This window comes from Pristiophorus japonicus, chromosome 14 (genome assembly GCF_044704955.1).
Source record: "Pristiophorus japonicus isolate sPriJap1 chromosome 14, sPriJap1.hap1, whole genome shotgun sequence".
Classification (NCBI taxonomy): domain Eukaryota; kingdom Metazoa; phylum Chordata; class Chondrichthyes; family Pristiophoridae; genus Pristiophorus; species Pristiophorus japonicus.
The window spans coordinates 6,681,458-6,703,858 of NC_091990.1; the positions used below are offsets into that span (position 1 = coordinate 6,681,458).

The 22,401-nt window shown below is 47.5% G+C and overlaps 1 protein-coding gene across 3 annotated transcripts in view; it reads right to left on the reverse strand.

Moving 5' to 3' along the window:
- Positions 1–22,401, reverse strand: part of pacrg (PARK2 co-regulated) — a 350,906-nt gene that overhangs the window by 78,030 nt on the left and 250,475 nt on the right. For all 3 annotated transcript variants that reach the window (XM_070898404.1, XM_070898403.1, XM_070898405.1), the window contains one exon: positions 11,279–11,428. In XM_070898404.1, coding sequence (XP_070754505.1) covers positions 11,279–11,428 — 150 coding nt within the window. The remainder of the gene's footprint in view (positions 1–11,278; positions 11,429–22,401) is intronic.

A 22,401-nucleotide genomic window follows, 5' to 3' on the forward strand; every position in this document is an offset into this window, starting at 1 on the left:
GTTAGTTCACCCTGATCTACATGAACAGGTAGAGAGCAGGTGGCTTCAACAAAGTGCATACTATGATAGCGCAAATGTGTCACGCGAGATTGAAATCAATGATTCTGTATTTGTATTAAATTATGGACAAGGTCCCAAGTGGCTTCCCGGCACTATCGTGGCCAAAGAGGGGAGCAGGGTGTTTCGGGCTAACTTTCAAATGGACTCATTCACCGGAAACACTTGGACCAAATCAAACTCAGATTCACGGACTATCCTGAGCAATCCACCTTGGACACTACCTTTTTTGATCCCCCAACATACACACCAGTGGCAACCGGCACCACGGTTGACCACGAAGCAGAACCCATCATCCACAGCAGCCCTGCAGGGCCCAACACACCAGGCAGCCCAGCAAGGCCAGCTGCACAGCAGCCCAGCGAGGGCCCAACAAATGGCTCAACAACACCAGCTTTCACACCGAGACGATCAACCAGGGCAAGGAGCGCCCCAGATCGACTCACATTGTAAATAGTTACACTATTGACTTTGGGGGGGGGAGTGTTATATATGTAAACTTGTATATACTCTGTACAGCCACCAGGGGGCTCATCACCTGGAGTCCCAAGGGATCCCATAATCCCTTGGGAGCACAGGTATTTAAGGAGCCTTCATAGGTCGAAGAGGCACTCTGGAGACCTGCAATAAAAAACTAAGGTCACACTTTACTTTGAGCTCACAGTGTTCAGTCTGACTCGTTCTCCATACACAACAGTGGGGCTGAAGGAGATTACAGAGATAGGGAGGGCATGGAGGGATTTGAAAACAAGGATGAACATTTTAAAAATCGAAGCATTGCTTAACCAGGAGCCAATGTAGGTCAGTGAGCACAGCGGTGATGGGTGAGCGGGACTTGGTGCGAGTTAGGACACGGGCAGCCGAGTTTTGGATCACCTCTAGTTTAGATAGGATAGACTGTGGGAGGCCAGCCAGGAGTATGATGGAATAGTCACGTCTAGAGGTAACAAAGGCATGGATGAGGGCATCAGCAGCGGATGAGCTGGTTTTCATTGTTGATTATGTGGCGGTGTCTCCTGGTCACAGATGGTTTCAAGAGTATCGAAGGACACCATGTGATCGCTCTCCGGGATCATTATCGATGGGTCAGTATCGATGGATCAGTATCGATGGATCAGTATCATGGGTCAGTATCGATGGGTCACTATCGATGGGTCACTATCGATGGGTCAGTATCGATGGGTCAGTATCGATGGGTCAGTATCCATGGGTCAATATCCATGGATCAGTATCATGGGTCAGTATCCATGGGTCAGTATCCATGGGTCAGTATCCATGGATCAGTATCATGGGTCAGTATCCATGGGTCAGTATCCATGGGTCAGTATCGATGGGTCAGTATCGATGGGTCAGTATTGATGGGTCAGCATCATGGGTCAGTATTGATGGGTCAGTATCGATGGGTCAGTATCATGGGTCAGTATCGATGGGTCACTATCGATGGGTCAGTATCATGGGTCAGTATCGATGGGTCAGCATCATGGGTCAGTATCATGGATCAGTATCATGGGTCAGTATCGATGGGTCAGTATCGATGGGTCAGTATCATGGGTCAGTATCGATGGGTCAGTATCATGGGTCAGTATCATGGGTCAGTATCGATGGGTCAGTATCGATGAGTCAGTGTCATGGGTCAGTATCATGGGTCAGTATCGATGGGTCAGTATCATGGGTCAGTATCATGGGTCAATATCGATGGATCAGTATCGATGGGTCAGTATCATGGGTCAGTATCGATGGATCAGTATCGATGGGTCACTATCGATGGATCAGTATCATGGGTCAGTATCGATGGATCAGTATCGATCGGTCAGTATCATGGGTCAGCATCATGGGTCAGTATCGATAGGTCACTATCGATGGATCAGTATCGATGGGTCAGTATCGATGGATCAGTATCGATCGGTCAGTATCATGGGTCAGTGTCGATGGGTCAGTATCATGGGTCACTATCGATGGATCAGTATCATGGGTCAGTATCATGGGTCACTATCGATGGATCAGTATCGATGGGTCAGTATCGATGGGTCAGTATCATGGATCACTATCGATGGATCAGTATCGATGGGTCAGTATCGATGGGTCAGTATCATGGGTCAGTATCATGAGTCACTATCGATGGATCAGTATCGATGGGTCAGTATCGATGGGTCAGTATCCATGGATCAGTATCATGGGTCAGTATCATGGGTCAGTATCATGGGTCACTATCGATGGATCAGTATCATGGGTCAGTATCATGGGTCACTATCGATGGATCAGTATCGATGGGTCAGTATCGATGGATCAGTATCATGGGTCAGTATCATGGGTCACTATCGATGGATCAGTATCGATGGGTCAGTATCGATGGGTCAGTATCATGGGTCAGTATCATGGGTCACGATCGATGGATCAGTATCGATGGGTCAGTATTGATGGATCAGTATCGATGGGTCAGTTTCGACGGATCAGTATCGATGGATCAGTATTGATGGATCAGTATCGATGGGTCAGTATTGATGGATCAGTATCGATGGGTCAGTATTGATGGATCAGTATTGATGGATCAGTATCGATGGGTCAGTATTGATGGATCAGTATCGATGGATCAGTATCGTTGGGTCAGTATTGATGGATCAGTATCGATGGATCAGTATCGATGGGTCAGTATTGATGGATCAGTATCGATGGGTCAGTATCGATGGATCAGTATCGATGGGTCAGTATTGATGGATCAGTATTGATGGATCAGTATCGATGGGTCAGTATTGATGGATCAGTATCGATGGATCAGTATCGATGGGTCAGTATTGATGGATCAGTATCGATGGATCAGTATCGATGGGTCAGTATTGATGGATCAGTATCATGGGTCAGTATCATGGGTCACTATCGATGGATCAGTATCGATGGGTCAGTATCGATGGGTCAGTATCATGGGTCACTATCGATGGATCAGTATCGATCGGTCAGTATCATGGGTCAGCATCATGGGTCAGTATCGATAGGTCACTATCGATGGATCAGTATCGATGGGTCAGTATCGATGGATCAGTATCGATCGGTCAGTATCATGGGTCAGTGTCGATGGGTCAGTATCATGGGTCACTATCGATGGATCAGTATCATGGGTCAGTATCATGGGTCACTATCGATGGATCAGTATCGATGGGTCAGTATCGATGGGTCAGTATCATGGATCACTATCGATGGATCAGTATCGATGGGTCAGTATCGATGGGTCAGTATCATGGGTCAGTATCATGAGTCACTATCGATGGGTCAGTATCGATGGGTCAGTATCCATGGGTCAGTATCATGGGTCAGTATCATGGGTCAGTATCATGGGTCACTATCGATGGATCAGTATCATGGGTCAGTATCATGGGTCACTATCGATGGATCAGTATCGATGGGTCAGTATCGATGGATCAGTATCATGGGTCAGTATCATGGGTCACTATCGATGGATCAGTATCGATGGGTCAGTATCGATGGGTCAGTATCATGGGTCAGTATCATGGGTCACTATCGATGGATCAGTATCGATGGGTCAGTATTGATGGATCAGTATCGATGGGTCAGTTTCGACGGATCAGTATCGATGGATCAGTATTGATGGATCAGTATCGATGGGTCAGTATTGATGGATCAGTATCGATGGGTCAGTATTGATGGATCAGTATTGATGGATCAGTATCGATGGGTCAGTATTGATGGATCAGTATCGATGGATCAGTATCGATGGGTCAGTATTGATGGATCAGTATCGATGGATCAGTATCGATGGGTCAGTATCGATGGATCAGTATCGATGGGTCAGTATCGATGGATCAGTATCGATGGGTCAGTATTGATGGATCCGTATTGATGGATCAGTATCGATGGGTCAGTATTGATGGATCAGTATCGATGGATCAGTATCGATGGGTCAGTATTGATGGATCAGTATCGATGGATCAGTATCGATGGGTCAGTATTGATGGATCAGTATGATGGGTCAGTATCGATGGATCAGTATCGATGGGTCAGTATTGATGGATCAGTATTGATGGATCAGTATCGATGGGTCAGTATTGATGGATCAGTATCGATGGATCAGTATCAATGGGTCAGTATTGATGGATCAGTATCGATGGATCAGTATCGATGGTTCAGTATCGATGGATCAGTATCGATGGGTCAGTATTGATGGATCAGTATCGATGGGTCAGTATCGATGGATCAGTATCGATGGGTCAGTATTGATGGATCAGTATTGATGGATCAGTATCGATGGGTCAGTATTGATGGATCAGTATCGATGGATCAGTATCGATGGGTCAGTATTGATGGATCAGTATCGATGGATCAGTATCGATGGGTCAGTATTGATGGATCAGTATCATGGGTCAGTATCATGGGTCACTATCGATGGATCAGTATCGATCGGTCAGTATCATGGGTCAGCATCATGGGTCAGTATCGATAGGTCACTATCGATGGATCAGTATCGATGGGTCAGTATCGATGGATCAGTATCGATCGGTCAGTATCATGGGTCAGTGTCGATGGGTCAGTATCATGGGTCACTATCGATGGATCAGTATCATGGGTCAGTATCATGGGTCACTATCGATGGATCAGTATCGATGGGTCAGTATCGATGGGTCAGTATCATGGATCACTATCGATGGATCAGTATCGATGGGTCAGTATCGATGGGTCAGTATCATGGGTCAGTATCATGAGTCACTATCGATGGATCAGTATCATGGGTCACTATCGATGGATCAGTATCATGGGTCAGTATCATGGGTCACTATCGATGGATCAGTATCGATGGGTCAGTATCGATGGATCAGTATCGATGGGTCAGTATCGATGGGTCAGTATCATGGGTCAGTATCATGGGTCACTATCGATGGATCAGTATCGATGGGTCAGTATTGATGGATCAGTATCGATGGGTCAGTTTCGACGGATCAGTATCGATGGATCAGTATTGATGGATCAGTATCGATGGGTCAGTATTGATGGATCAGTATCGATGGGTCAGTATTGATGGATCAGTATTGATGGATCAGTATCGATGGGTCAGTATTGATGGATCAGTATCGATGGATCAGTATCGATGGGTCAGTATTGATGGATCAGTATCGATGGATCAGTATCGATGGGTCAGTATTGATGGATCAGTATCGATGGGTCAGTATCGATGGATCAGTATCGATGGGTCAGTATTGATGGATCAGTATCGATGGATCAGTATCGATGGGTCAGTATTGATGGATCAGTATCGATGGGTCAGTATCGATGGATCAGTATCGATGGGTCAGTATTGATGGATCAGTATTGATGGATCAGTATCGATGGGTCAGTATTGATGGATCAGTATCGATGGATCAGTATCGATGGGTCAGTATTGATGGATCAGTATCGATGGATCAGTATCGATGGGTCAGTATTGATGGATCAGTATCATGGGTCAGTATCATGGGTCACTATCGATGGATCAGTATCGATGGGTCAGTATCGATGGGTCAGTATCATGGGTCACTATCGATGGATCAGTATCGATGGGTCAGTATCGATGGATCAGTATCATGGGTCAGTATCATGGGTCACTATCGATGGATCAGTATCGATGGGTCAGTATCGATGGGTCAGTATCATGGGTCAGTATCATGGGTCACTATCGATGGATCAGTATCGATGGGTCAGTATTGATGGATCAGTATCGATGGGTCAGTATCGATGGATCAGTATCGATGGGTCAGTATTGATGGATCAGTATCGATGGATCAGTATCGATGGGTCAGTATTGATGGATCAGTATCGATGGGTCAGTATCGATGGGTCAGCATCGATGGATCAGTATCGATGGATCAGTATCGATGGACACCACGTGATCACTCTCTGGGATGGGAAGTCCTTGGTGAAAGTTGATAACGGGCTGCAAGTGAAGAAGGCAAGTGAATTACCTTTGCTCTCGCATAAACTGATCCCTGAGGGAGATGACATAGTGACCATCGGTACTCTTGGCCTGCCCATGACCTCCGCTACAAAATTAAAATGAAACTCACATCGCAATCTTCTTTTTAGTTTGAGTGGACCATTTGTATTTGTGGTGTCAGCCTGTTAGGGAGGACAATTGCAGAGTGTGTTTTGCTCCTGGTGGTGTGGGCATTCCCCCAGTGTCACCGTCTCGCTGTTCAAACACAGGCCCAGCTCACGGCCCCTGCAAGTTGCTCCCAGAGTGTCTCATCACAAACTGGACTCCTGGACATGTGAATAGAGAAAAGGCGCAGAAAGCAGAGCTGAAGTTGTGTTTTGCCTGAGTGAGAGTGAGAGAGGGAGAAGGAGAGAGAGGGAGAGAGAGGGAGGGAGGGAGAGAGAGAAAGAGAGAGAGAGGGTGAGGGAGAGAGAGAGAAGGAGAGAGCGAGAGAGAGAGAGAGAGAGAGAGAGAGTGAGAGAGAGGGAGAGTGAGAGAGAGGGAGAGAGCGAGAGCGAGAGAGGGAGAGAGAGAGACAGACAGACAGATAGACAGAGAGAGAGAGAGAGAGAGGGGGTGAGAGAGGGGGTGAGGGAGAGAGAGGGAGACAGAGAGAGAGACAGAGCAAGACAGACAGAGAGAGAGAGAGGGAGAGAGAAACAGACAGAGAGAGAGAGAGATAGAGATAAAGAAAGGGAAAGTGACAGAGAGAGGGAGAGAGAGAGAGTGATAGACGGAGAGAGATAGAGAGAGACAGAGAGAAAGAGAGAGACAGAGAAAAAGAGAGAGAGTGATAAAGAGAGAGAGAGAGAGAGATGGTTTGATATCCTGAAGGATACAGGTGTACTGTTGATACCATGAACTTTCCTGTTCTTATATTTCAGTAATTTAAAGTTAATTCCCAGCACTCCTCATTCATATGATACAGTGATGTCACTTTACTGGAAGATTTTGAACATGTGGGCGGTTGTAAGTGAATGCAGGCACAGAGAGTTGTGTAATATCCCTGGGCCCTTCCAGGCATATGATGCACATACATTGTACATTGTGTAAAATGATGTAAAGTGATTTTCTGGGAGCAGTTACTTGGATGGACTATAAAATATATTCAACAGTACATCTCTTTTTCTTTTACATTATATTTGAATCTGTCAAGCACAAATTATACACACAGCACCATGGCATTTATTGGGACAAGGGGCTGCACAGAGATTGGCTCATAAATGGGACATACTCCGATAGGTCTGAATCGGAGTCCGAAATGGAAATAATGTACTGTCACTGCTCAGTCACATCATGTGACAACCTAGCATTAGACTACTGTTGTTTTCACTGATATAGCTGTCAACCTGCGGTTCACTGCAGTCACTTTCCTGAGCGAGGTTCAAACAGGATCGAGATAAACAGCAATGCCAACGAGAAGGCGATTGTGATCTTGGTGCCTTTCAAACATGCACGTTCCACAGAAAACTTCCACTTAATCATCTACAGTTTGCGTAAGAGCCAGATGATGGGTATGTAATGTTCCCTGTGGCTGTCAAAGTCAGCGAGACATCTCAAAACTGAGACAATGCTCTGAAGTTCCGGGAATGATTAGCTCAGAGACGTGCTTTGATTGTGGAGTTCAGCACATCATAGCAGCACCAGCACAAAGCCAAGCCGACCATGAGGAGATGTCAGAGTGCGAACAGCCATTCGAAGTGTACAGTGGCACTGATTCTTGTCTTTCCGAACCAATTTACAACGGGTTTCACCAAACTACTCAGAACACCAGTCCTGCATAATTGAAATTCAACCTGTGTTTTCGTTGAAGTTTGGTTAGTGTTCAAACCTAGGGTGATTTTATTAACTTTAAAATGATCGATTAAGGTATGTTCCCCATCAGCAGTAGGACGCACCTTAATCCCGATTACGTTTTATAAAATGTTTGTGTCCACTATGTACTGTCTCTGCACCTTGTTACAAACTCACACGAGGCATGTATATATCAGACACGGTCACTCTGTGACCTTCACTTTATCGCCAGGACCAAGGAGTGCTGACCCTGGGTGGGACCTGCCCTTTTATACCTGGAAGCTCAGGTGAGGAGTGTCTCCCGCAAGCTCACCCCCTGTGGTCAGGGTGTGCATGAGTTACAGTAACATAACTATTGTCATTGCAAGATGGTGAAATACATGACACACTGAACATGCATCATCATCATAGGCAGTCCCTCGAAACGAGGATGACTTGCTTCCACGCCAAAAGCGGATGAGTTCACAGGTGTTTCAATGATATTCTAGATCCCGAACTACATCCTGAAGGGTGGAAGATGCCTGTGGGTGGATTGTTTTAACGTGGGGTGACCGTTGCACACCAGCCACCACACGGGCTTGACAGAGTTGGGTCGTGGTCCAGTGGCAAGGGTTAACCAGGACGACTGGAGACCAGCTCTGCTGCACGGACCTAGTGCGCACACATATCGCACAGTGTGGGCTGGTCCGTGTTGCCCCTCCTAAACATGCATTGGAGTGTGGACAGGCTTTGCTGAGACACACAGGAGCAGAGTTCCCTATCTCAGGCACATGGACAGAAGCAGGGGTTCTTGGACATGAATCCTATTGGCTGATTCGGAACACTAAGGGTGTGCGTAAAGAAGTAAGTGACATAATGCACCACAAATAGCTGGGAGCTCACCAGCTCTAACTATTTTCATATTGGATACCAGGATAACTTTAATCAGTCTAAAGCAAAACTAGAGGTTAAAAGCAAATTTGCCCCCCAAAGGTAGATCAAGCATCAGACTCTCAGCTAATAACAACATAAATAGGAGCAGGAGTAGGCCATTTGGCCCCTCGAGTCTGCTCCGCCATTTAATCAGATCATGGCTAATCTTCCATCCCACCCGATCTCCATATCCCTCGATTTCCCCAGATCCAAAAACCTGTCGATCTCAGCCTTGAATATACTCAGTGACTGAGCCTCCACAGCCCTCTGGGGCAGAGAATTCACTAATGCCATGACAGTCACAACCTTCAAAAGCAGCCAAATGAAAATCGGGTTTGAAACAGGATGTCGGGATATAAGAATGAATATAATCTTGTGTGTGTGGGGCATAACAGTTCCTGAGTTGCAGGGCCCAGGGAAAGGCCAAGCGAAGAAAAGCACATCCATCCTGGCAGGTACGATGTCGGGTTGGATCAGCTTCCTGTGGAGGAGAGAAGCTGGGCAGAACGTTTGCACAGGATTAACGGGATCGGGGAAAATCCACGGAGGAGCAGGTTGTACACGGTCCATGAAAGGAACGGGTTTGATGGGTTAAATGACTTTATCTTATTTCCAGGCTTTCTTTACATTCTTATTCTTCACAAGGAAAAATTAGCAGAGCTCTGGGGGAAAGTGTAGGCGGGAGTGGGGCCAATTGGAGAGCACTTTCAAAGAGCCAGCACGGGCACGGCGGGACAAACGGCCTCCTTCTGCGCTGTAGGAGTGTATGAAGCATACAGCGGGTCAGAGTGTGGCCGTGTTGATGTGAAGCACCCCAGGGTGGTCCAGTTATAACACGGAGCAATGATTGAACATCCACAGCCCTCTGGGGCAAGGAGCAATGGCATGGCTCCAATCGCAGGGTTATTCTGGTCCTCTTCAAATATGCAAATTGTGTCCGATGATGTCTGTCCGCAACCTTGGTGTTATATTTGATCAGGAATTGAACTTCCAACCTCATATCCGTTCTATCCTTAGATCGCCCATATCCACCTACGTAACATCGCCCGTCTCCGCCCCTGCCTCAGCTCATCTGCTCCTGAAATCCTCATCCACGCCTTTATCACCTCTGGACTTGACTATTCAAACGCACTCCTGGCCGGCCTCCCACATTCTACCCTCCATAAACCTGAGGCCATCCAAAACTCGGCTGCCCGTGTCCTAACTCGTACTGAGTCCCGCTCACCCATCACCCCCTGTGCTCACTGCCCCGTGTCCTAACTCGCACCGAGTCCCGCTCACCCATCACCCCCTGTGCTCACTGCCCCGTGTCCTAACTCGCACCGAGTCCCGCTCACCCATCACCCCCTGTGCTCACTGCCCCCGTGTCCTAACTCACACCAAGTCCCGCTCACCCATCACCCCCTGTGCTCACTGCCCCGTGTCCTAACTCGCACCGAGTCCCGCTCACCCATCACCCCCTGTGCTCGCTGCCCCGTGTCCTAACTCGCACCGAGTCCCGCTCACCCATCACCCCCTGTGCTCGCTGCCCCGTGTCCTAACTCGCACCAAGTCCCGCTCACCCATCACCCCCTGTGCTCGCTGCCCCGTGTCCTAACTCGCACCGAGTCCCGCTCACCCATCACCCCCTGTGCTCACTGCCCCGTGTCCTAACTCGCACCGAGTCCCGCTCACCCATCACTCCCTGTGCTCGCTGCCCCGTGTCCTAACTCGCACCGAGTCCCGCTCACCCATCACCCCGTGCTCACTGCCCCCGTGTCCTAACTCACACCAAATCCCACTCACCCATCACCCCCTGTGCTCGCTGCCTGTGTCCTAACTCGCACCGAGTCCCGCTCACCTATCACTCCCTGTGCTCACTGCCGTGTCCTAACTCGCACCGAGTCCCACTCACCCATCACCCCCTGAGCTCGCTGACATTGGCGTCCAGTTAAGCAACGCCTCGACTGAAAATTCTCATCCTTGTTTTCAAATCCCTCTATGGCCTCACCTCTCCTTATCTCTGTAATCTCCTCCAGCCCTATAATCCGAGATCTCTGTGCTCCTCAAATTCTGGACCAATGAACATCCCCGATTTTAACCGCCCCACCATCGGTGGCCGTGCCTTCAGCTGCCTGGGTCCTAAGCTCTGGAACTCCCTCCCTAAACCTCTCTGCCTCTCCACTTAACGTTCCTTCTTTAAGACTCTCCTCAAAACCTACCTCTTTGACCAAACTTTTGCTCACCTGCCTGATCATCTCCTTATATGGCCAAATGTTGTTTTTGATAACACTCCCGTGAAGCGCCTTGGAACATTTTGTTACATTAAAGGCGCTATATAAATACACGTTGCTGGTGAATGCATTTCTTATCACGCTGAAATGGGCTGCTCGACTTATTCTAACGAGGTTCATCAGAAAATTTGCACAAACAATTGTGTGGTTTTGATCATTTTAGAATGTAGGAAAATACTTTTAAATGTTTCATACTGCACAAATATTACTCAACCAGTGCACACGTGCATTTACACCCTGGAAACACTAGAGTTCGTCACGTGATGCCACTGTGCCTGTCACTTACCATTGCGGTTTTTAAATATGTTGAGGATGGGCAGTATCTGTCGATAGTAGGGCACCAGGGCCTCTCCCACCCTCTCTCCCGACACAACAAGGTGCTGCAGGACTTTCAGCGTGGTGCAGATAACTTGCTTGTTCCGAGTGTTGAGGGCATCTGCAGAAGACAGGAAAGGGTTAAGAGTGTGTGCGCTGATTACGTGCGCCCTGCTGAGTGAATGGCAAACCACGCACTGCCCGCAGAGCTTGAAACATCTTGCAGTTAGATAGCTGGTGCCCATCTTTCCCCGATCCGCTCGCTATTAATGATGCAAGACTCATTATACTGTCCAGTGTAGTCACTTAGCGCTGAAGCTCAGTGTTATTTTAGCTTCTCGCTGTCCGTCGCCCGAGGGAGATAGGAGTCCGTCAGTCTGTCACAGCAAATAAATGGCACATTTCCAATCAAGTGTCTCGCCCGTTAAACAGGCCATCAATCCACAACAGTAAAACTCCACAACCATCTGCGGCTTCTGCGAGTGTTTAATACAATCAGGACTTATTTGTAAAAAAAAATTCGAACAAATATGCAGTGTGCGCTTGAGCTACTTGCTAACCCAGTGCGACCAATTCCACAAACACACTCAGCTTGTGTCAATTCACTTTCCTAATTATTTTAATACCCCGTTGTTTAGGCCTCGAATATCAACAGAACTCCAAGCAATTTACAAAAGGGTTTATGAAGAAAGGAAAAAACAAAGAAAAACAAACTAGCAAAAATTCCCCTGGCAGCTTGCAGTAATGAGAAGATGGAAATGAACTGGTGAAAGATAAACGTCAGTCGTACTTGGGTGGATCAGAGAGATTTAGTTTCAATTAAATAAATTTACTTGGCAACTGGAACAGACAAAGTTAGAAATAACTGCCAGATTAGTATAAGAACATGAGAATTAGGGGCAGGAGAAGGCCATTTGGCCTCTCGAGCCTGTTCCGCCATTCAATAAGATCATGGCTGATCTTCGACCTTAACTCCACTTTCCCGCCCGATCCCCATGTCCCTCGATTCCCCGAGAGTTTAAAAAAAAATCAATCTCAGTCTTGAATCTTCTTCTCAGGCAGTCCCTCGGAGTCGAGGATGACTTGCTCCCACACTAACACTGAGTTCTCAGGTGACTGATGAGACCAATGTGGGACCTACAGTCTCTGTCACAGGTGGGGCAGACGGTGGTTGGAGGGACGGGTGGGTGGGGGGGCTTGGGTTGTCGTGCGCTCCTTCCGCTGTTTGCTCTTGGCTTCCGTGTGCTCCCGGCGGAGAGACCCGAGGTGTTCGGCGCCTTCCCGGATGCTTTGAGTGGTCTTTGGCCAGGGACTCCCAGGTGTCAGTGGGGATGTTGCACTTTATCAAGGAGGCTTTGAAGGGTGTCTTTGAAACATTTCCTCTGCCCACCTGAGACTCGCTTGCCGTGTAGGAGCTCTGAGTAGAGCGCTTGCTTTGGGAGTCTAACATCGTCCATTGGAGCTGATCGAGTGTGGTCAATGCTTCGATGCTGGGGGTGTTGGCCTGAGCGAGGACACTGACGTTGGTGCGTCTGTCCTGCCAATGGATTTGCAGGATCTTGCGGAGGCAGCGTTGGTGGTACTTCTCCAGTATTTTGAGGTGCCTGCTGTACATAGTCCATGTCTCTGAGCCATGTAGCAGGCCGGGTATCACCACTGCTCTGTAGACCATGATCTTGGTGCTGGGTTTGAGATCCTGGTCTATTGCACCCTCTTCCTCAGGTGGCTGAAGGCTGCACTGGCACGTTAAGGGCGGTGTTGGACTTAGTCATCAACGTCTGCCCTTGTTGACAGTCGGCTCCCGAGCTATGGAAAATGGTCCACGTTGTCCAAGGCCTCGTCATGGGTCTTGATAATTGGGGGGCAGTGCTGTGTGGCGGGGGCAGGTTGTTAGAGGACCTTTGTCTTACGGATGTTCAGTGTAAGGTCCATGCTCCCATACGCTTCGGTGACAGTGTTGACGATGGTTTGGAGTTTGAGCCCCGAGTGTGCACAAATGCAAGCTTCGCCTGCATTCTGTAATTCGATGAGGGAGGATGGGAGGACCTTGGATTTGGCCTGGAGGCGGCGGGGGTTGAACAGTTTCCCGTTTGTTCTGTAAATTAGCTCCACTCCAGCGGGGAGCTTACTGAGGGTGAGATGGAGCATTGCAACAAGGAAGATCGAGAAGAGCGTTGGTGCGATGACACAGCCCTGCTTGACCCCGGTCCGCATGTATATTGGGTCTGTGGTGGATCCGTTGGTTAGGATCACGGCTTGCATGTCATCGTGGAGCAGGCGGAGGATGGTGGCAAACTTTTGAGGGCAGCCGAATTTGAGGAGGACGTTCCATAATCCCTCCCGGTTGACAGTGTCGAAGGCCTTTGTGAGGTCAAAAAAGGCCATGTACAGGGGTCGGTGCTGTTCCCTGCATTTCTCTTGGAGCGGTGAAGATCATGTCCATTGTGCCCCTTAGTGGGTGGAATCCGCATTGCGACTCTGGGAGGAGCTCTTCAGCCACAGGGAGAAGGCGATTGAGCAGGATTCTAGCGATGACTTTCCCGGTGCCAGATAGCAGGGAAACCCCTCTGTAATTACCGCCTGATCCCCACATTCCTTGATTCTCCTAGAGTCCAAAAATCTATCGATCTCAGCCTTGAATATACTCAGAGACTCAGCATCCACAGCCCTCTGGGGCAGAGAATTCCAAAGATTCACCACCCTCTGAGTGAAGAAATTTCTCCTCATCTCAGTCCTAAATGGCCGACCCCTTATCCTGAGACTGTGCCCGCTGGTTCTAAACTCCCCAGCCCAGGGGGGAAACATCCTCCCTGCATCTACCCTGTCAATCCCCCCCAGAATCTTGTATGTTTCAATGAGAGCACCTCTCATTCTTCTAAACGCCAGAGAATATGGGCCCAATCTACTCAATCTCTCCTCATGGGACAACCCTCTCATCCCAGACATTTAACATGTTTGATAAATATGGCTTAGTTTGCCATTTTAATGGAGCATTGAACTGTTGGACCTGTTTGAAATAACAAATCACAAGAATTTCACAGGAACATGGCCAGCATTTTTACACAACATCAGAAACAATGATGTTGGGGCCGCAGTTCCTTGTGGAACACAATTACTGCTACAAGGGGAAAACATACTGCAACAAATCAGAAGTTGTATCCTTGAAGGTGGAAAGAATGGAAAAGAGCACTTGTGACTTGTGAACATCACTGAGGATCGCGGCAGTGCTGGAGAGGAATTGAGAAACGCAACATTTATTTATAGCTGTGTGCTCAATGACGTCAGTAACTAGGTGCCCACAGATTCTGATTATTTTGCTCAGAGATTCTCTATTACCTGGAGGGCGATTACAGCACGAACATTATTAGCTCAGTACAAGGGCAATCCAGATAGAATGCAAGTGATCATCTCCCTGATGCCAACTGCAATCAAAGGTACTGTGGACAAGTATACTCAAATCTTTCAGGCTCGGATTGACTCAAGCCTGTTTACGCTGAAACATGGGTTTTGACCTACAGCTAGTACTGGATCTCCGGCATTGTGAGAGGCTTCTTAAAACACTGGTTTTATTCTGGAACATTTTACACGGGTTTCCTGTCACAAGTGATAGTGATACGGGGGGCGGGGGTGAGAAACGAAACTGACAGTTAGACCTGAGATTTTAGGTCCTTCACTTCATTTTCCAGTCATCCAGAACATCTCTCAGTCCTTTCATCTGATCAGACTGCTCTTCCCAAGCCCTCCAATTCCTCGACACTGTACAGGCTCTGTCCAAATCCAAAAACAGATCATGGCAGATCCGCACAATTCTTCATGTTTATTTTTAATGATTCATTCTCGGGATGTGGGCGTCGCTGGCAAGGCCGGCGTTTATTGCCCATCCCTAATTGCCCCTTGAGAAGGTGGTGGTGAGCCGCCTTCTTGAACCGCTGCAGTCCGTGTGGTGAAGGTACTCCCACAGTGCTGTCAGGGAGGGAGTTCCAGGATTGTGACCCAGCGACGATGAAGGAACGGCCGATATATTTCCAAGTCAGGATGGTGTGTGAGACTGGGAGGGGAACGTGGAGGTGGTGGTGTTCCCATGCGCCTGCTGCCCTTGTCCTTCTAGGCGGTAGAGGTCGCGGGTTTGGGAGGTGCTGCCGAAGAAGCCTTGGCAAGTTGCTGCAGTGCATCTTGTAGATGGTGCACACTGCAGCCAGGGGGCGCCGGTGGTGGAGGCGAATATGACACAGCTTTCATTTAATAAAGTACATTAATTAGCATTGCAATATCTGACCAACTCCTCCCGCATTTTGTTAACACCCAGCTGCTCCAATGTTCAATTTATCTTCACTTACGCCTCTCCTTTATATCACATTTTCAGTCTACTCTTGTTTATTTCTCCCAATTGTATATCACGAACTCCCTGCTAAGTAAGAAACTTGCACCTGCCCTGTGCTGTGTTTTCAGTGTGGGGTAACTCTGTAATCCCACAGCTCTGCTCACTGGGGACACTCACACAAAGTGTAACTGCACAAGAGCTGAAGGTGACGATGCTCAAAGTGGAAGCATCAACATTTTTAGAAACCGTTTCAGTATAAAACTGAAATGTTTACTTTGATTAATCTTCGGGAGAGGGAATGAAACGAAAGACTTGGATTTCAAAGGCGTCTTTCATGACCACCGGACGTCCCAAAGCACTTTACAGCCAATGAAGTACTTTTTGAAATGTAGCCACTGTTGTAATGTGGGAAACGGGTCAGCCAATTTGCGCACAGCAAGCTCCCACACACAGCAATGTGATAATGACTCGATAATCTCTTTTTGTTATGTTGATTGAGGGACAAATATTCAAGGATACCGGGGATAACTCCCCTGCTCTTCCTCGAAATAGTGCAGTGGAATCTTTTACGTCCATCTGAGAGAGCAGACAGGGCCCAGGTTTAACGTCTCATCCAAAAGACGTCACCTCCGACAGTGCAGCACTCCCTCAGTACTGCCCCTCCGACAACGCAGCACTCCCTCAGTACTGCCCCTCCGACAGTGCAGCCCTCCCTCAGTACTGCCCCTCCGACAGTGCAGCACTCCCTCAGTACTGCCCCTCCGACAGTGCAGCACTCCCTCAGTACTGCCCCTCCGACAGTGCAGCACTCCCTCAGTACTGCCCCTCCGACAGTGCAGCACTCCCTCAGTACTGCACCTTCGACAGTGTGGCGCTCCCTCAGTACTGCCCCTCCGATAGTGCAGCACTCCTGCAGTACTGCCCCTCCGACAGTGCAGCACTCCCTCAGTACTGCCCCTCCGACAGTGCAGCACTCTCTCAGTACTGCCACTCCTACAGTGCAGCTCTCCCTCAGTAATTGTATAATCTAATTCTGATGCCTTTCAATCCAATGTATAACGAGTAAAACTAGGCAGAGTACGATAATAGAATGTTTTGACATCTGTTGGTTGAATTCAAAGTGTAATGAGGCTCAATCTTTGCTTGTATCATCTGTCAAAGAGAACGTCCCAAAAAACTGGTGACTAAATGAAAAGATACTTTCAATCAGGACATCTCCCTGAGATGAATGACAGTTACATACACGAGTCTGTGTTATATATTCATGGCCCATAAATTCCACTCGCTATCAAGGAATTTGATGCATGGCCACTTGCTTTTTAAAAATTCACTTTCTTTCTTTCCCAATCCCACCTCGAGCTGTCCCTTGTTGGGGAACTATTCCCACCGTTTGGGGATTCTCGGGCGAGGGGGCAAAGTGAGAAAATTCGAGCCAGTCCTGTCAGGAGCCAAAGTAGGAAACATTCCTGCACACAGAAGGTGGTAGACGTTAGATCAGTTGTTCATTTTAAATCTGCGATTGAAAGATTTTTGTTAACCAAAGGTATTAAGGTATATGGGCCAAAGGCGGGTATATGGAGTTAGGTCACAGATCAGCCTCGATCTCACTGAATGGCAGAACAGGCTCGAGGGGCTGAATGGCCTCCTCCTGCTCCTATTGGATGGTTGAGCTCTGTGGCCTTGCTCCAAGGACGATTGTCTGACTGGGAACCGAGAGAATCAGGGCCAATCAGCTGTGTGACTTTGGAGGGCAGGATAGATAGGTCTGACACTGTTCTCGTCCGATATGCACAAGCAAATAGTTCCAGCAGCAGCCAGGAAAGAAAGAAAGACTTGGATTTCTATAGCACCTTTCACGACCACCAGATGCCTCAAAGTGCTTTACAGCCAATGAAGTACTTTTGGAGTGTAGTCACTGATGTACTGTGGGAAACGCGGCAGCCAGTTTGCACACAGCAAGCTCCCACAAACAGCAATGTGATAATGACCGGATAATCTGTTTTTTTTGTTATGTTGATTGAGGGATAAATATTGGCCCCAGGACACCAGGGATAACTCCCCTGCTCTTCTTCAAATAGTGCCATGGGATCTTTTACATCCACCTGAGAGAGCAGACGGGGCCTCGGTTTAACATCTCATCCAGAAGACAGCACCTCCTACAGTGCGGCACTCCCTCAGCACTGCATTGGAGTGTCAGCCTAGATTTCTGTGCTCAAGTTCCTGGAGTAGGACTTGAATCCACAACCTTCTGACTCAGAGGTGAGAGCGCTGCCCACTGAGCCACAGCTGGCACAGGAGCACAGAGACCAATTGTATGACATGGGGAAACTTAAGGAAAAATGGGAAGAAAATTGCAAAAGGCCCCAAAAATAGGGACAAGCATTTTGACAAGTTCATGAAGCAATAATAACATGCAGAATTAATGGAGGAATAGGTGCGGGGACCATACTGTTGCTCAAAAGGACTTTCCAGCTCTTTCCAGAAGCACATAAATGGTGAACTTCCCAGTGAGTCAGCGGGTAACAGCACTGCCAGATGTTGTGATGAGTCTCACAGATGTGGACGGTCTCGGGCTCGATGTCTGGTCTGGCTTGTACTGAGGTCGCCTTGAGGAGGAGTTCATAGAGCGCATAAGGGACGGGTTCCTTGAGCAGAGTGTAATGGAACCAACCAGGGGGCAGGCTATCTTAGATCTAGCACTGTGTACCGAGACAGGATTAATAAACAATCTCCTCATAAAGGATCCCCTCGGAATGAGTGATCACAGCATGATTGAATTTCACATTCAGATGGAGGGTGAGAAAGTTGGATCTCTAACCAGCGTACTAAACTTAAATAAAGGAGACTATGAAGGTATGAGGGCAGAGTTGGCTAAAGTTGGCTGGGAAAATAGATTAAAGTGTAGGACAGTTGATGAACAGTGGTGTACATTTAAGGAGATATTTCACAACTCTTATACTTTTCTTTATTCCAGTGAGGAGGAAAGGGTGTAAGGGAAAAGATAGCCATCCGTGGCTAACTAAAGAAATAAAGGACGGTATCCAATTAAAAACAAGGGCATACAAAGTGGCCAAAACTAGTGAGAGGACAGAAAACTGGGCAGCTTTTAAAAGCCAGCAAAGAATGACCAAAAAAATGATTAAGAAAGGGAAGATAGACTATGAAAGTAAACTAGCACAAAATATAAAAACAGATGGCAAGAGTTTCTATAGGTATATAAAAAGGAAAAGAGTGGCTAGAGTAAATGTTGATCCCTTAGAGGACGAGACCGGGGAATTAGTAATGGGGAACATGGAGATGGCAGAAACTCTGAACAAATATTTTGTATCAGTCTTTACGGTAGAGGACACTAACAATATTCCAACAGTGGATAGTCAAGGGGCTATAGGGGGAGGAACTTAACAAAATCACAATCACTAAGGAGGTGGTACTCAGTAAGATAATGGGACTAAAGGCAGATAAATCCCCTGGACCTGATGGCTTGCATCCTAGGGTCTTAAGAGAAATAGCAGCAGGGATTGTGGATGCATTGGTTGTAATTTACCAAAATTTCCTGGATTCTGGGGAGGTCCCAGCAGATTGGAAAACTGCAAATGTAACGCCCCAATTTCAAAAAGGAGGCAGACAAAAAGCAGGAAACTATAGACCAGTTAGCCTAACATCTGTGGTTGGGAAAATGTTGGAGTCCATTGTTAAAGAAGCAGTAGCAGGATATTTGGAAAAGCAAAATTCGCTCAGGCAGAGTCAGCATGGATTTATGAAGGGGAAGTCATGTTTGACAAATTTGCTAGAATTCTTTGAGGATGTAACAAACAGGGTGGATAAAGGGGAACCAGTGGATGTGGTGTATTTGGACTTCCAGAAGGCATTTGACAAGGTGCCACATAAAAGGTTACTGCACAAGATAAAAATTCACGGGGTTGGGGGCAATATATTAGCATGGATAGAGGATTGGCTAATTAACAGAAAACAGAGAGTCGGTATAAATGGTTCATTTTCTGGTTGGTAATCAGTAACTAATGGGGTGCCGCAGGGATCAGTGCTGGGACCCCAACTATTTACAATCTATATTAACGACTTGGAAGAAGGGACTGATGTAACGTAGCCAAGTTTGCTGATGATACAAAGATGGGAGGGAAAGCAATGTGTGAGGACACAAAAAATCTGCAAAAGGACATAGACAGACTAAGTGAGTGGGCAAAAATTTGGCAGATGGAGTATAATGTTGGAAAGTGTGAAGTCATGCAATTTGGCAGAAAAAAAATCAAAGAGCGAGTTATTATTTAAATAGGGAAAGATTGCAAAGTGCTGCAGTACAGCGGGACCTGGGGGTACTTGTGCATGAAACACAAAAGGATAGTATGCAGGTACAGCAAGTAATCAGGAAGACCAATGGAATCTTGGCCTTTATTCCAAAGGGGATGGAGTATAAAAGGAGGGAAGTCTTGCTACAGATATACAGGGTATTGGTGAGGCCACACCTGAAATAATGCGTGCAGTTTTGGTTTCCATATTTAAGGATATACTTGCTTTGGAGGCAGTTCAGAGAAGGTTCACAAGGTTGATTCCAGAGATGAGGGAGTTGACTTATGAGGAAAGGTTGAGTAGGTTGGGCCTCTACTCATTGGAATTCAGAAGAATGAGAGGTGATCTTATCGAAACGTTTAAGATTATGAGGGGGCTTAACAAGGTGGATGCAGAGAGAATGTTTCCACTGATGGGGGAGATTAGAACTAGGGGGCATGATCTTTGAAATAAGGAGCTACCCATTTAAAACTGAGTTGAAGAGAAATTTCTTCTCTCAGAGGGTTGTAAATCTGTGGAATTCGGGGATAAGGGGATAAAGGGTTATGGGGAGCGGGCGGTTGGGGAAGTAGAGCTGAGTCCATGATCAGATCAGCCATGGTCTTATTAAATGACAGAGCAGGCTCAAGGGGCCGTATGGCCTACTCCTGTTCCTACTTCTTATGTTCTTATGTTATGAATGATCTCAGTTGGCCCTGGGCTGTTACACTTGCTCCCAATACCCCAGGACTGGAGAGGAGAAACAAGGTTCTTGTTCTCGATTGATAATCAGTGACTTCTGCTGCAAAACATGTGTGCATGGGAGTCAGGCAAGGTCAAGATGGGATGTAATTATGATGCCTTCCACAGTCAAATATCTCACTAGCACCCATTTTCTCGGCTCCCGTGTAAAGAATGCTACCCGAGGGCTTTTGGTGCCCATGGAACTTTATACCAGATAAACTTATTGTTAACTTTACCTGCGTAAACTTGAGGTCATCCAAAACTCGGCTGCCCGTGTCCTAACTCGCACTAAGTCCCGTTCACCCATCACCCCCTATGCTCACTGACCTACATTGGCTTCTGGTTAAGCAACGTCTCAATTTCAAAATTCTCATCCTTGTTTACAAATCCCTCCATGGCCTCGCCCCTCCCTATCTCTGTAATCCCCTCTAGCCCTGAGATGTCTGCGCTCCTCTAATTCTGCCCTCTTGAGCATCCCTGATTATAATCGCTCCACCATTGCTGGCCGTGCCTTCTGTTGCCTGGGTCCCAAGCTCTGGAACTCCCTCCCTAAACCTCTCCGCCTCGCTACCTCTCTTTCCTACTTCAAGACGCTCCTTAAAACCCACCTCTTTGACCAACTGCGCTAATTTCTTCTTATGTGGCTCGGTGTGAAATGTATTTGTTTTGACTTAAAACACTGCTGTGAAGCGCCTTTGGACGTTTTACTACGTTAAAGGCGCTATATAAATACAAGTTGTTGCTGTTAATAATTCACCGCTCTCTCAGGCAATCATGTAAACGGGCATGTTTTGAAATGCTGCTCTACGGGTTGAATAACCCAAATGCATTTACACAATCATTTCCCCCTTCACTGACTGGCCAACCTGCACAATGCTTTCGGACACAGGAGGGCTTCTCGGTCATCATTTCCGACATTCAACGGTGGCCAAGGATCCGTCCACTTACATTCTAACCAGATCCACTCCCCTGATCAACACAGCATTGTGTCGCCACCCGAGACTGATATTGATTATCCATGGAGCCCGACAGATTCAGCGAAGGGTCCAGACACAAAGTATTACTTGTGAATGTAACACTGTCTCTTAAAGCTGGCAGAAATGCAACAGTTGCCACGTTTCTGAAAAGATGGGAAATATTTTTATGCCGGTAAAAGGTTCCACACGTTGGAAATTGTAACAAATCGTTTTCTCCTATCAGTGGCCGACGGGATTCTGAAATCTTGTTTAATTCAATTGTACTAAAGTACACGGAGAGAGGGCGCTGAGCACCTCGAGTCTCATCGCCGAGAGCAGAAAACAAGCGCAGGCAGCGGAAAGAGCGTGCGGCAAACCGGTCCCACCCTCCCCTACCCTCAACCACTGTCTGTCCCACCTGTGACAGGGACTGTGGCTCTCGTATTGGACTGTTCAGGAACCTAAGGACTCATTTTAAGAGTGAAGGCAAGTCTTCCTCGATTCCGAGGGACTGCCTGTGGTGACTAATAGATTACAGGGCAGGGATTCTGCACAAAGGCAGCAGCGACGATACCAAGTGACACACTCGCCAAGGGCTGCAAAGTCTGACCTTGTGCTACTTTTGAGAGCTTGAACAATTTAAATAAATGATGCACGCTCCTGGCCCACCCTGTGCCCTTCCCTCTGACTGACACGATGGCTCAGAAGAAGGAAAATTAATTTTAGAGATGAAAATATATTCCCCGCCCTTCGCCCCCCCCCCCCACCCCCGGCTCTGCTAATTGGGGT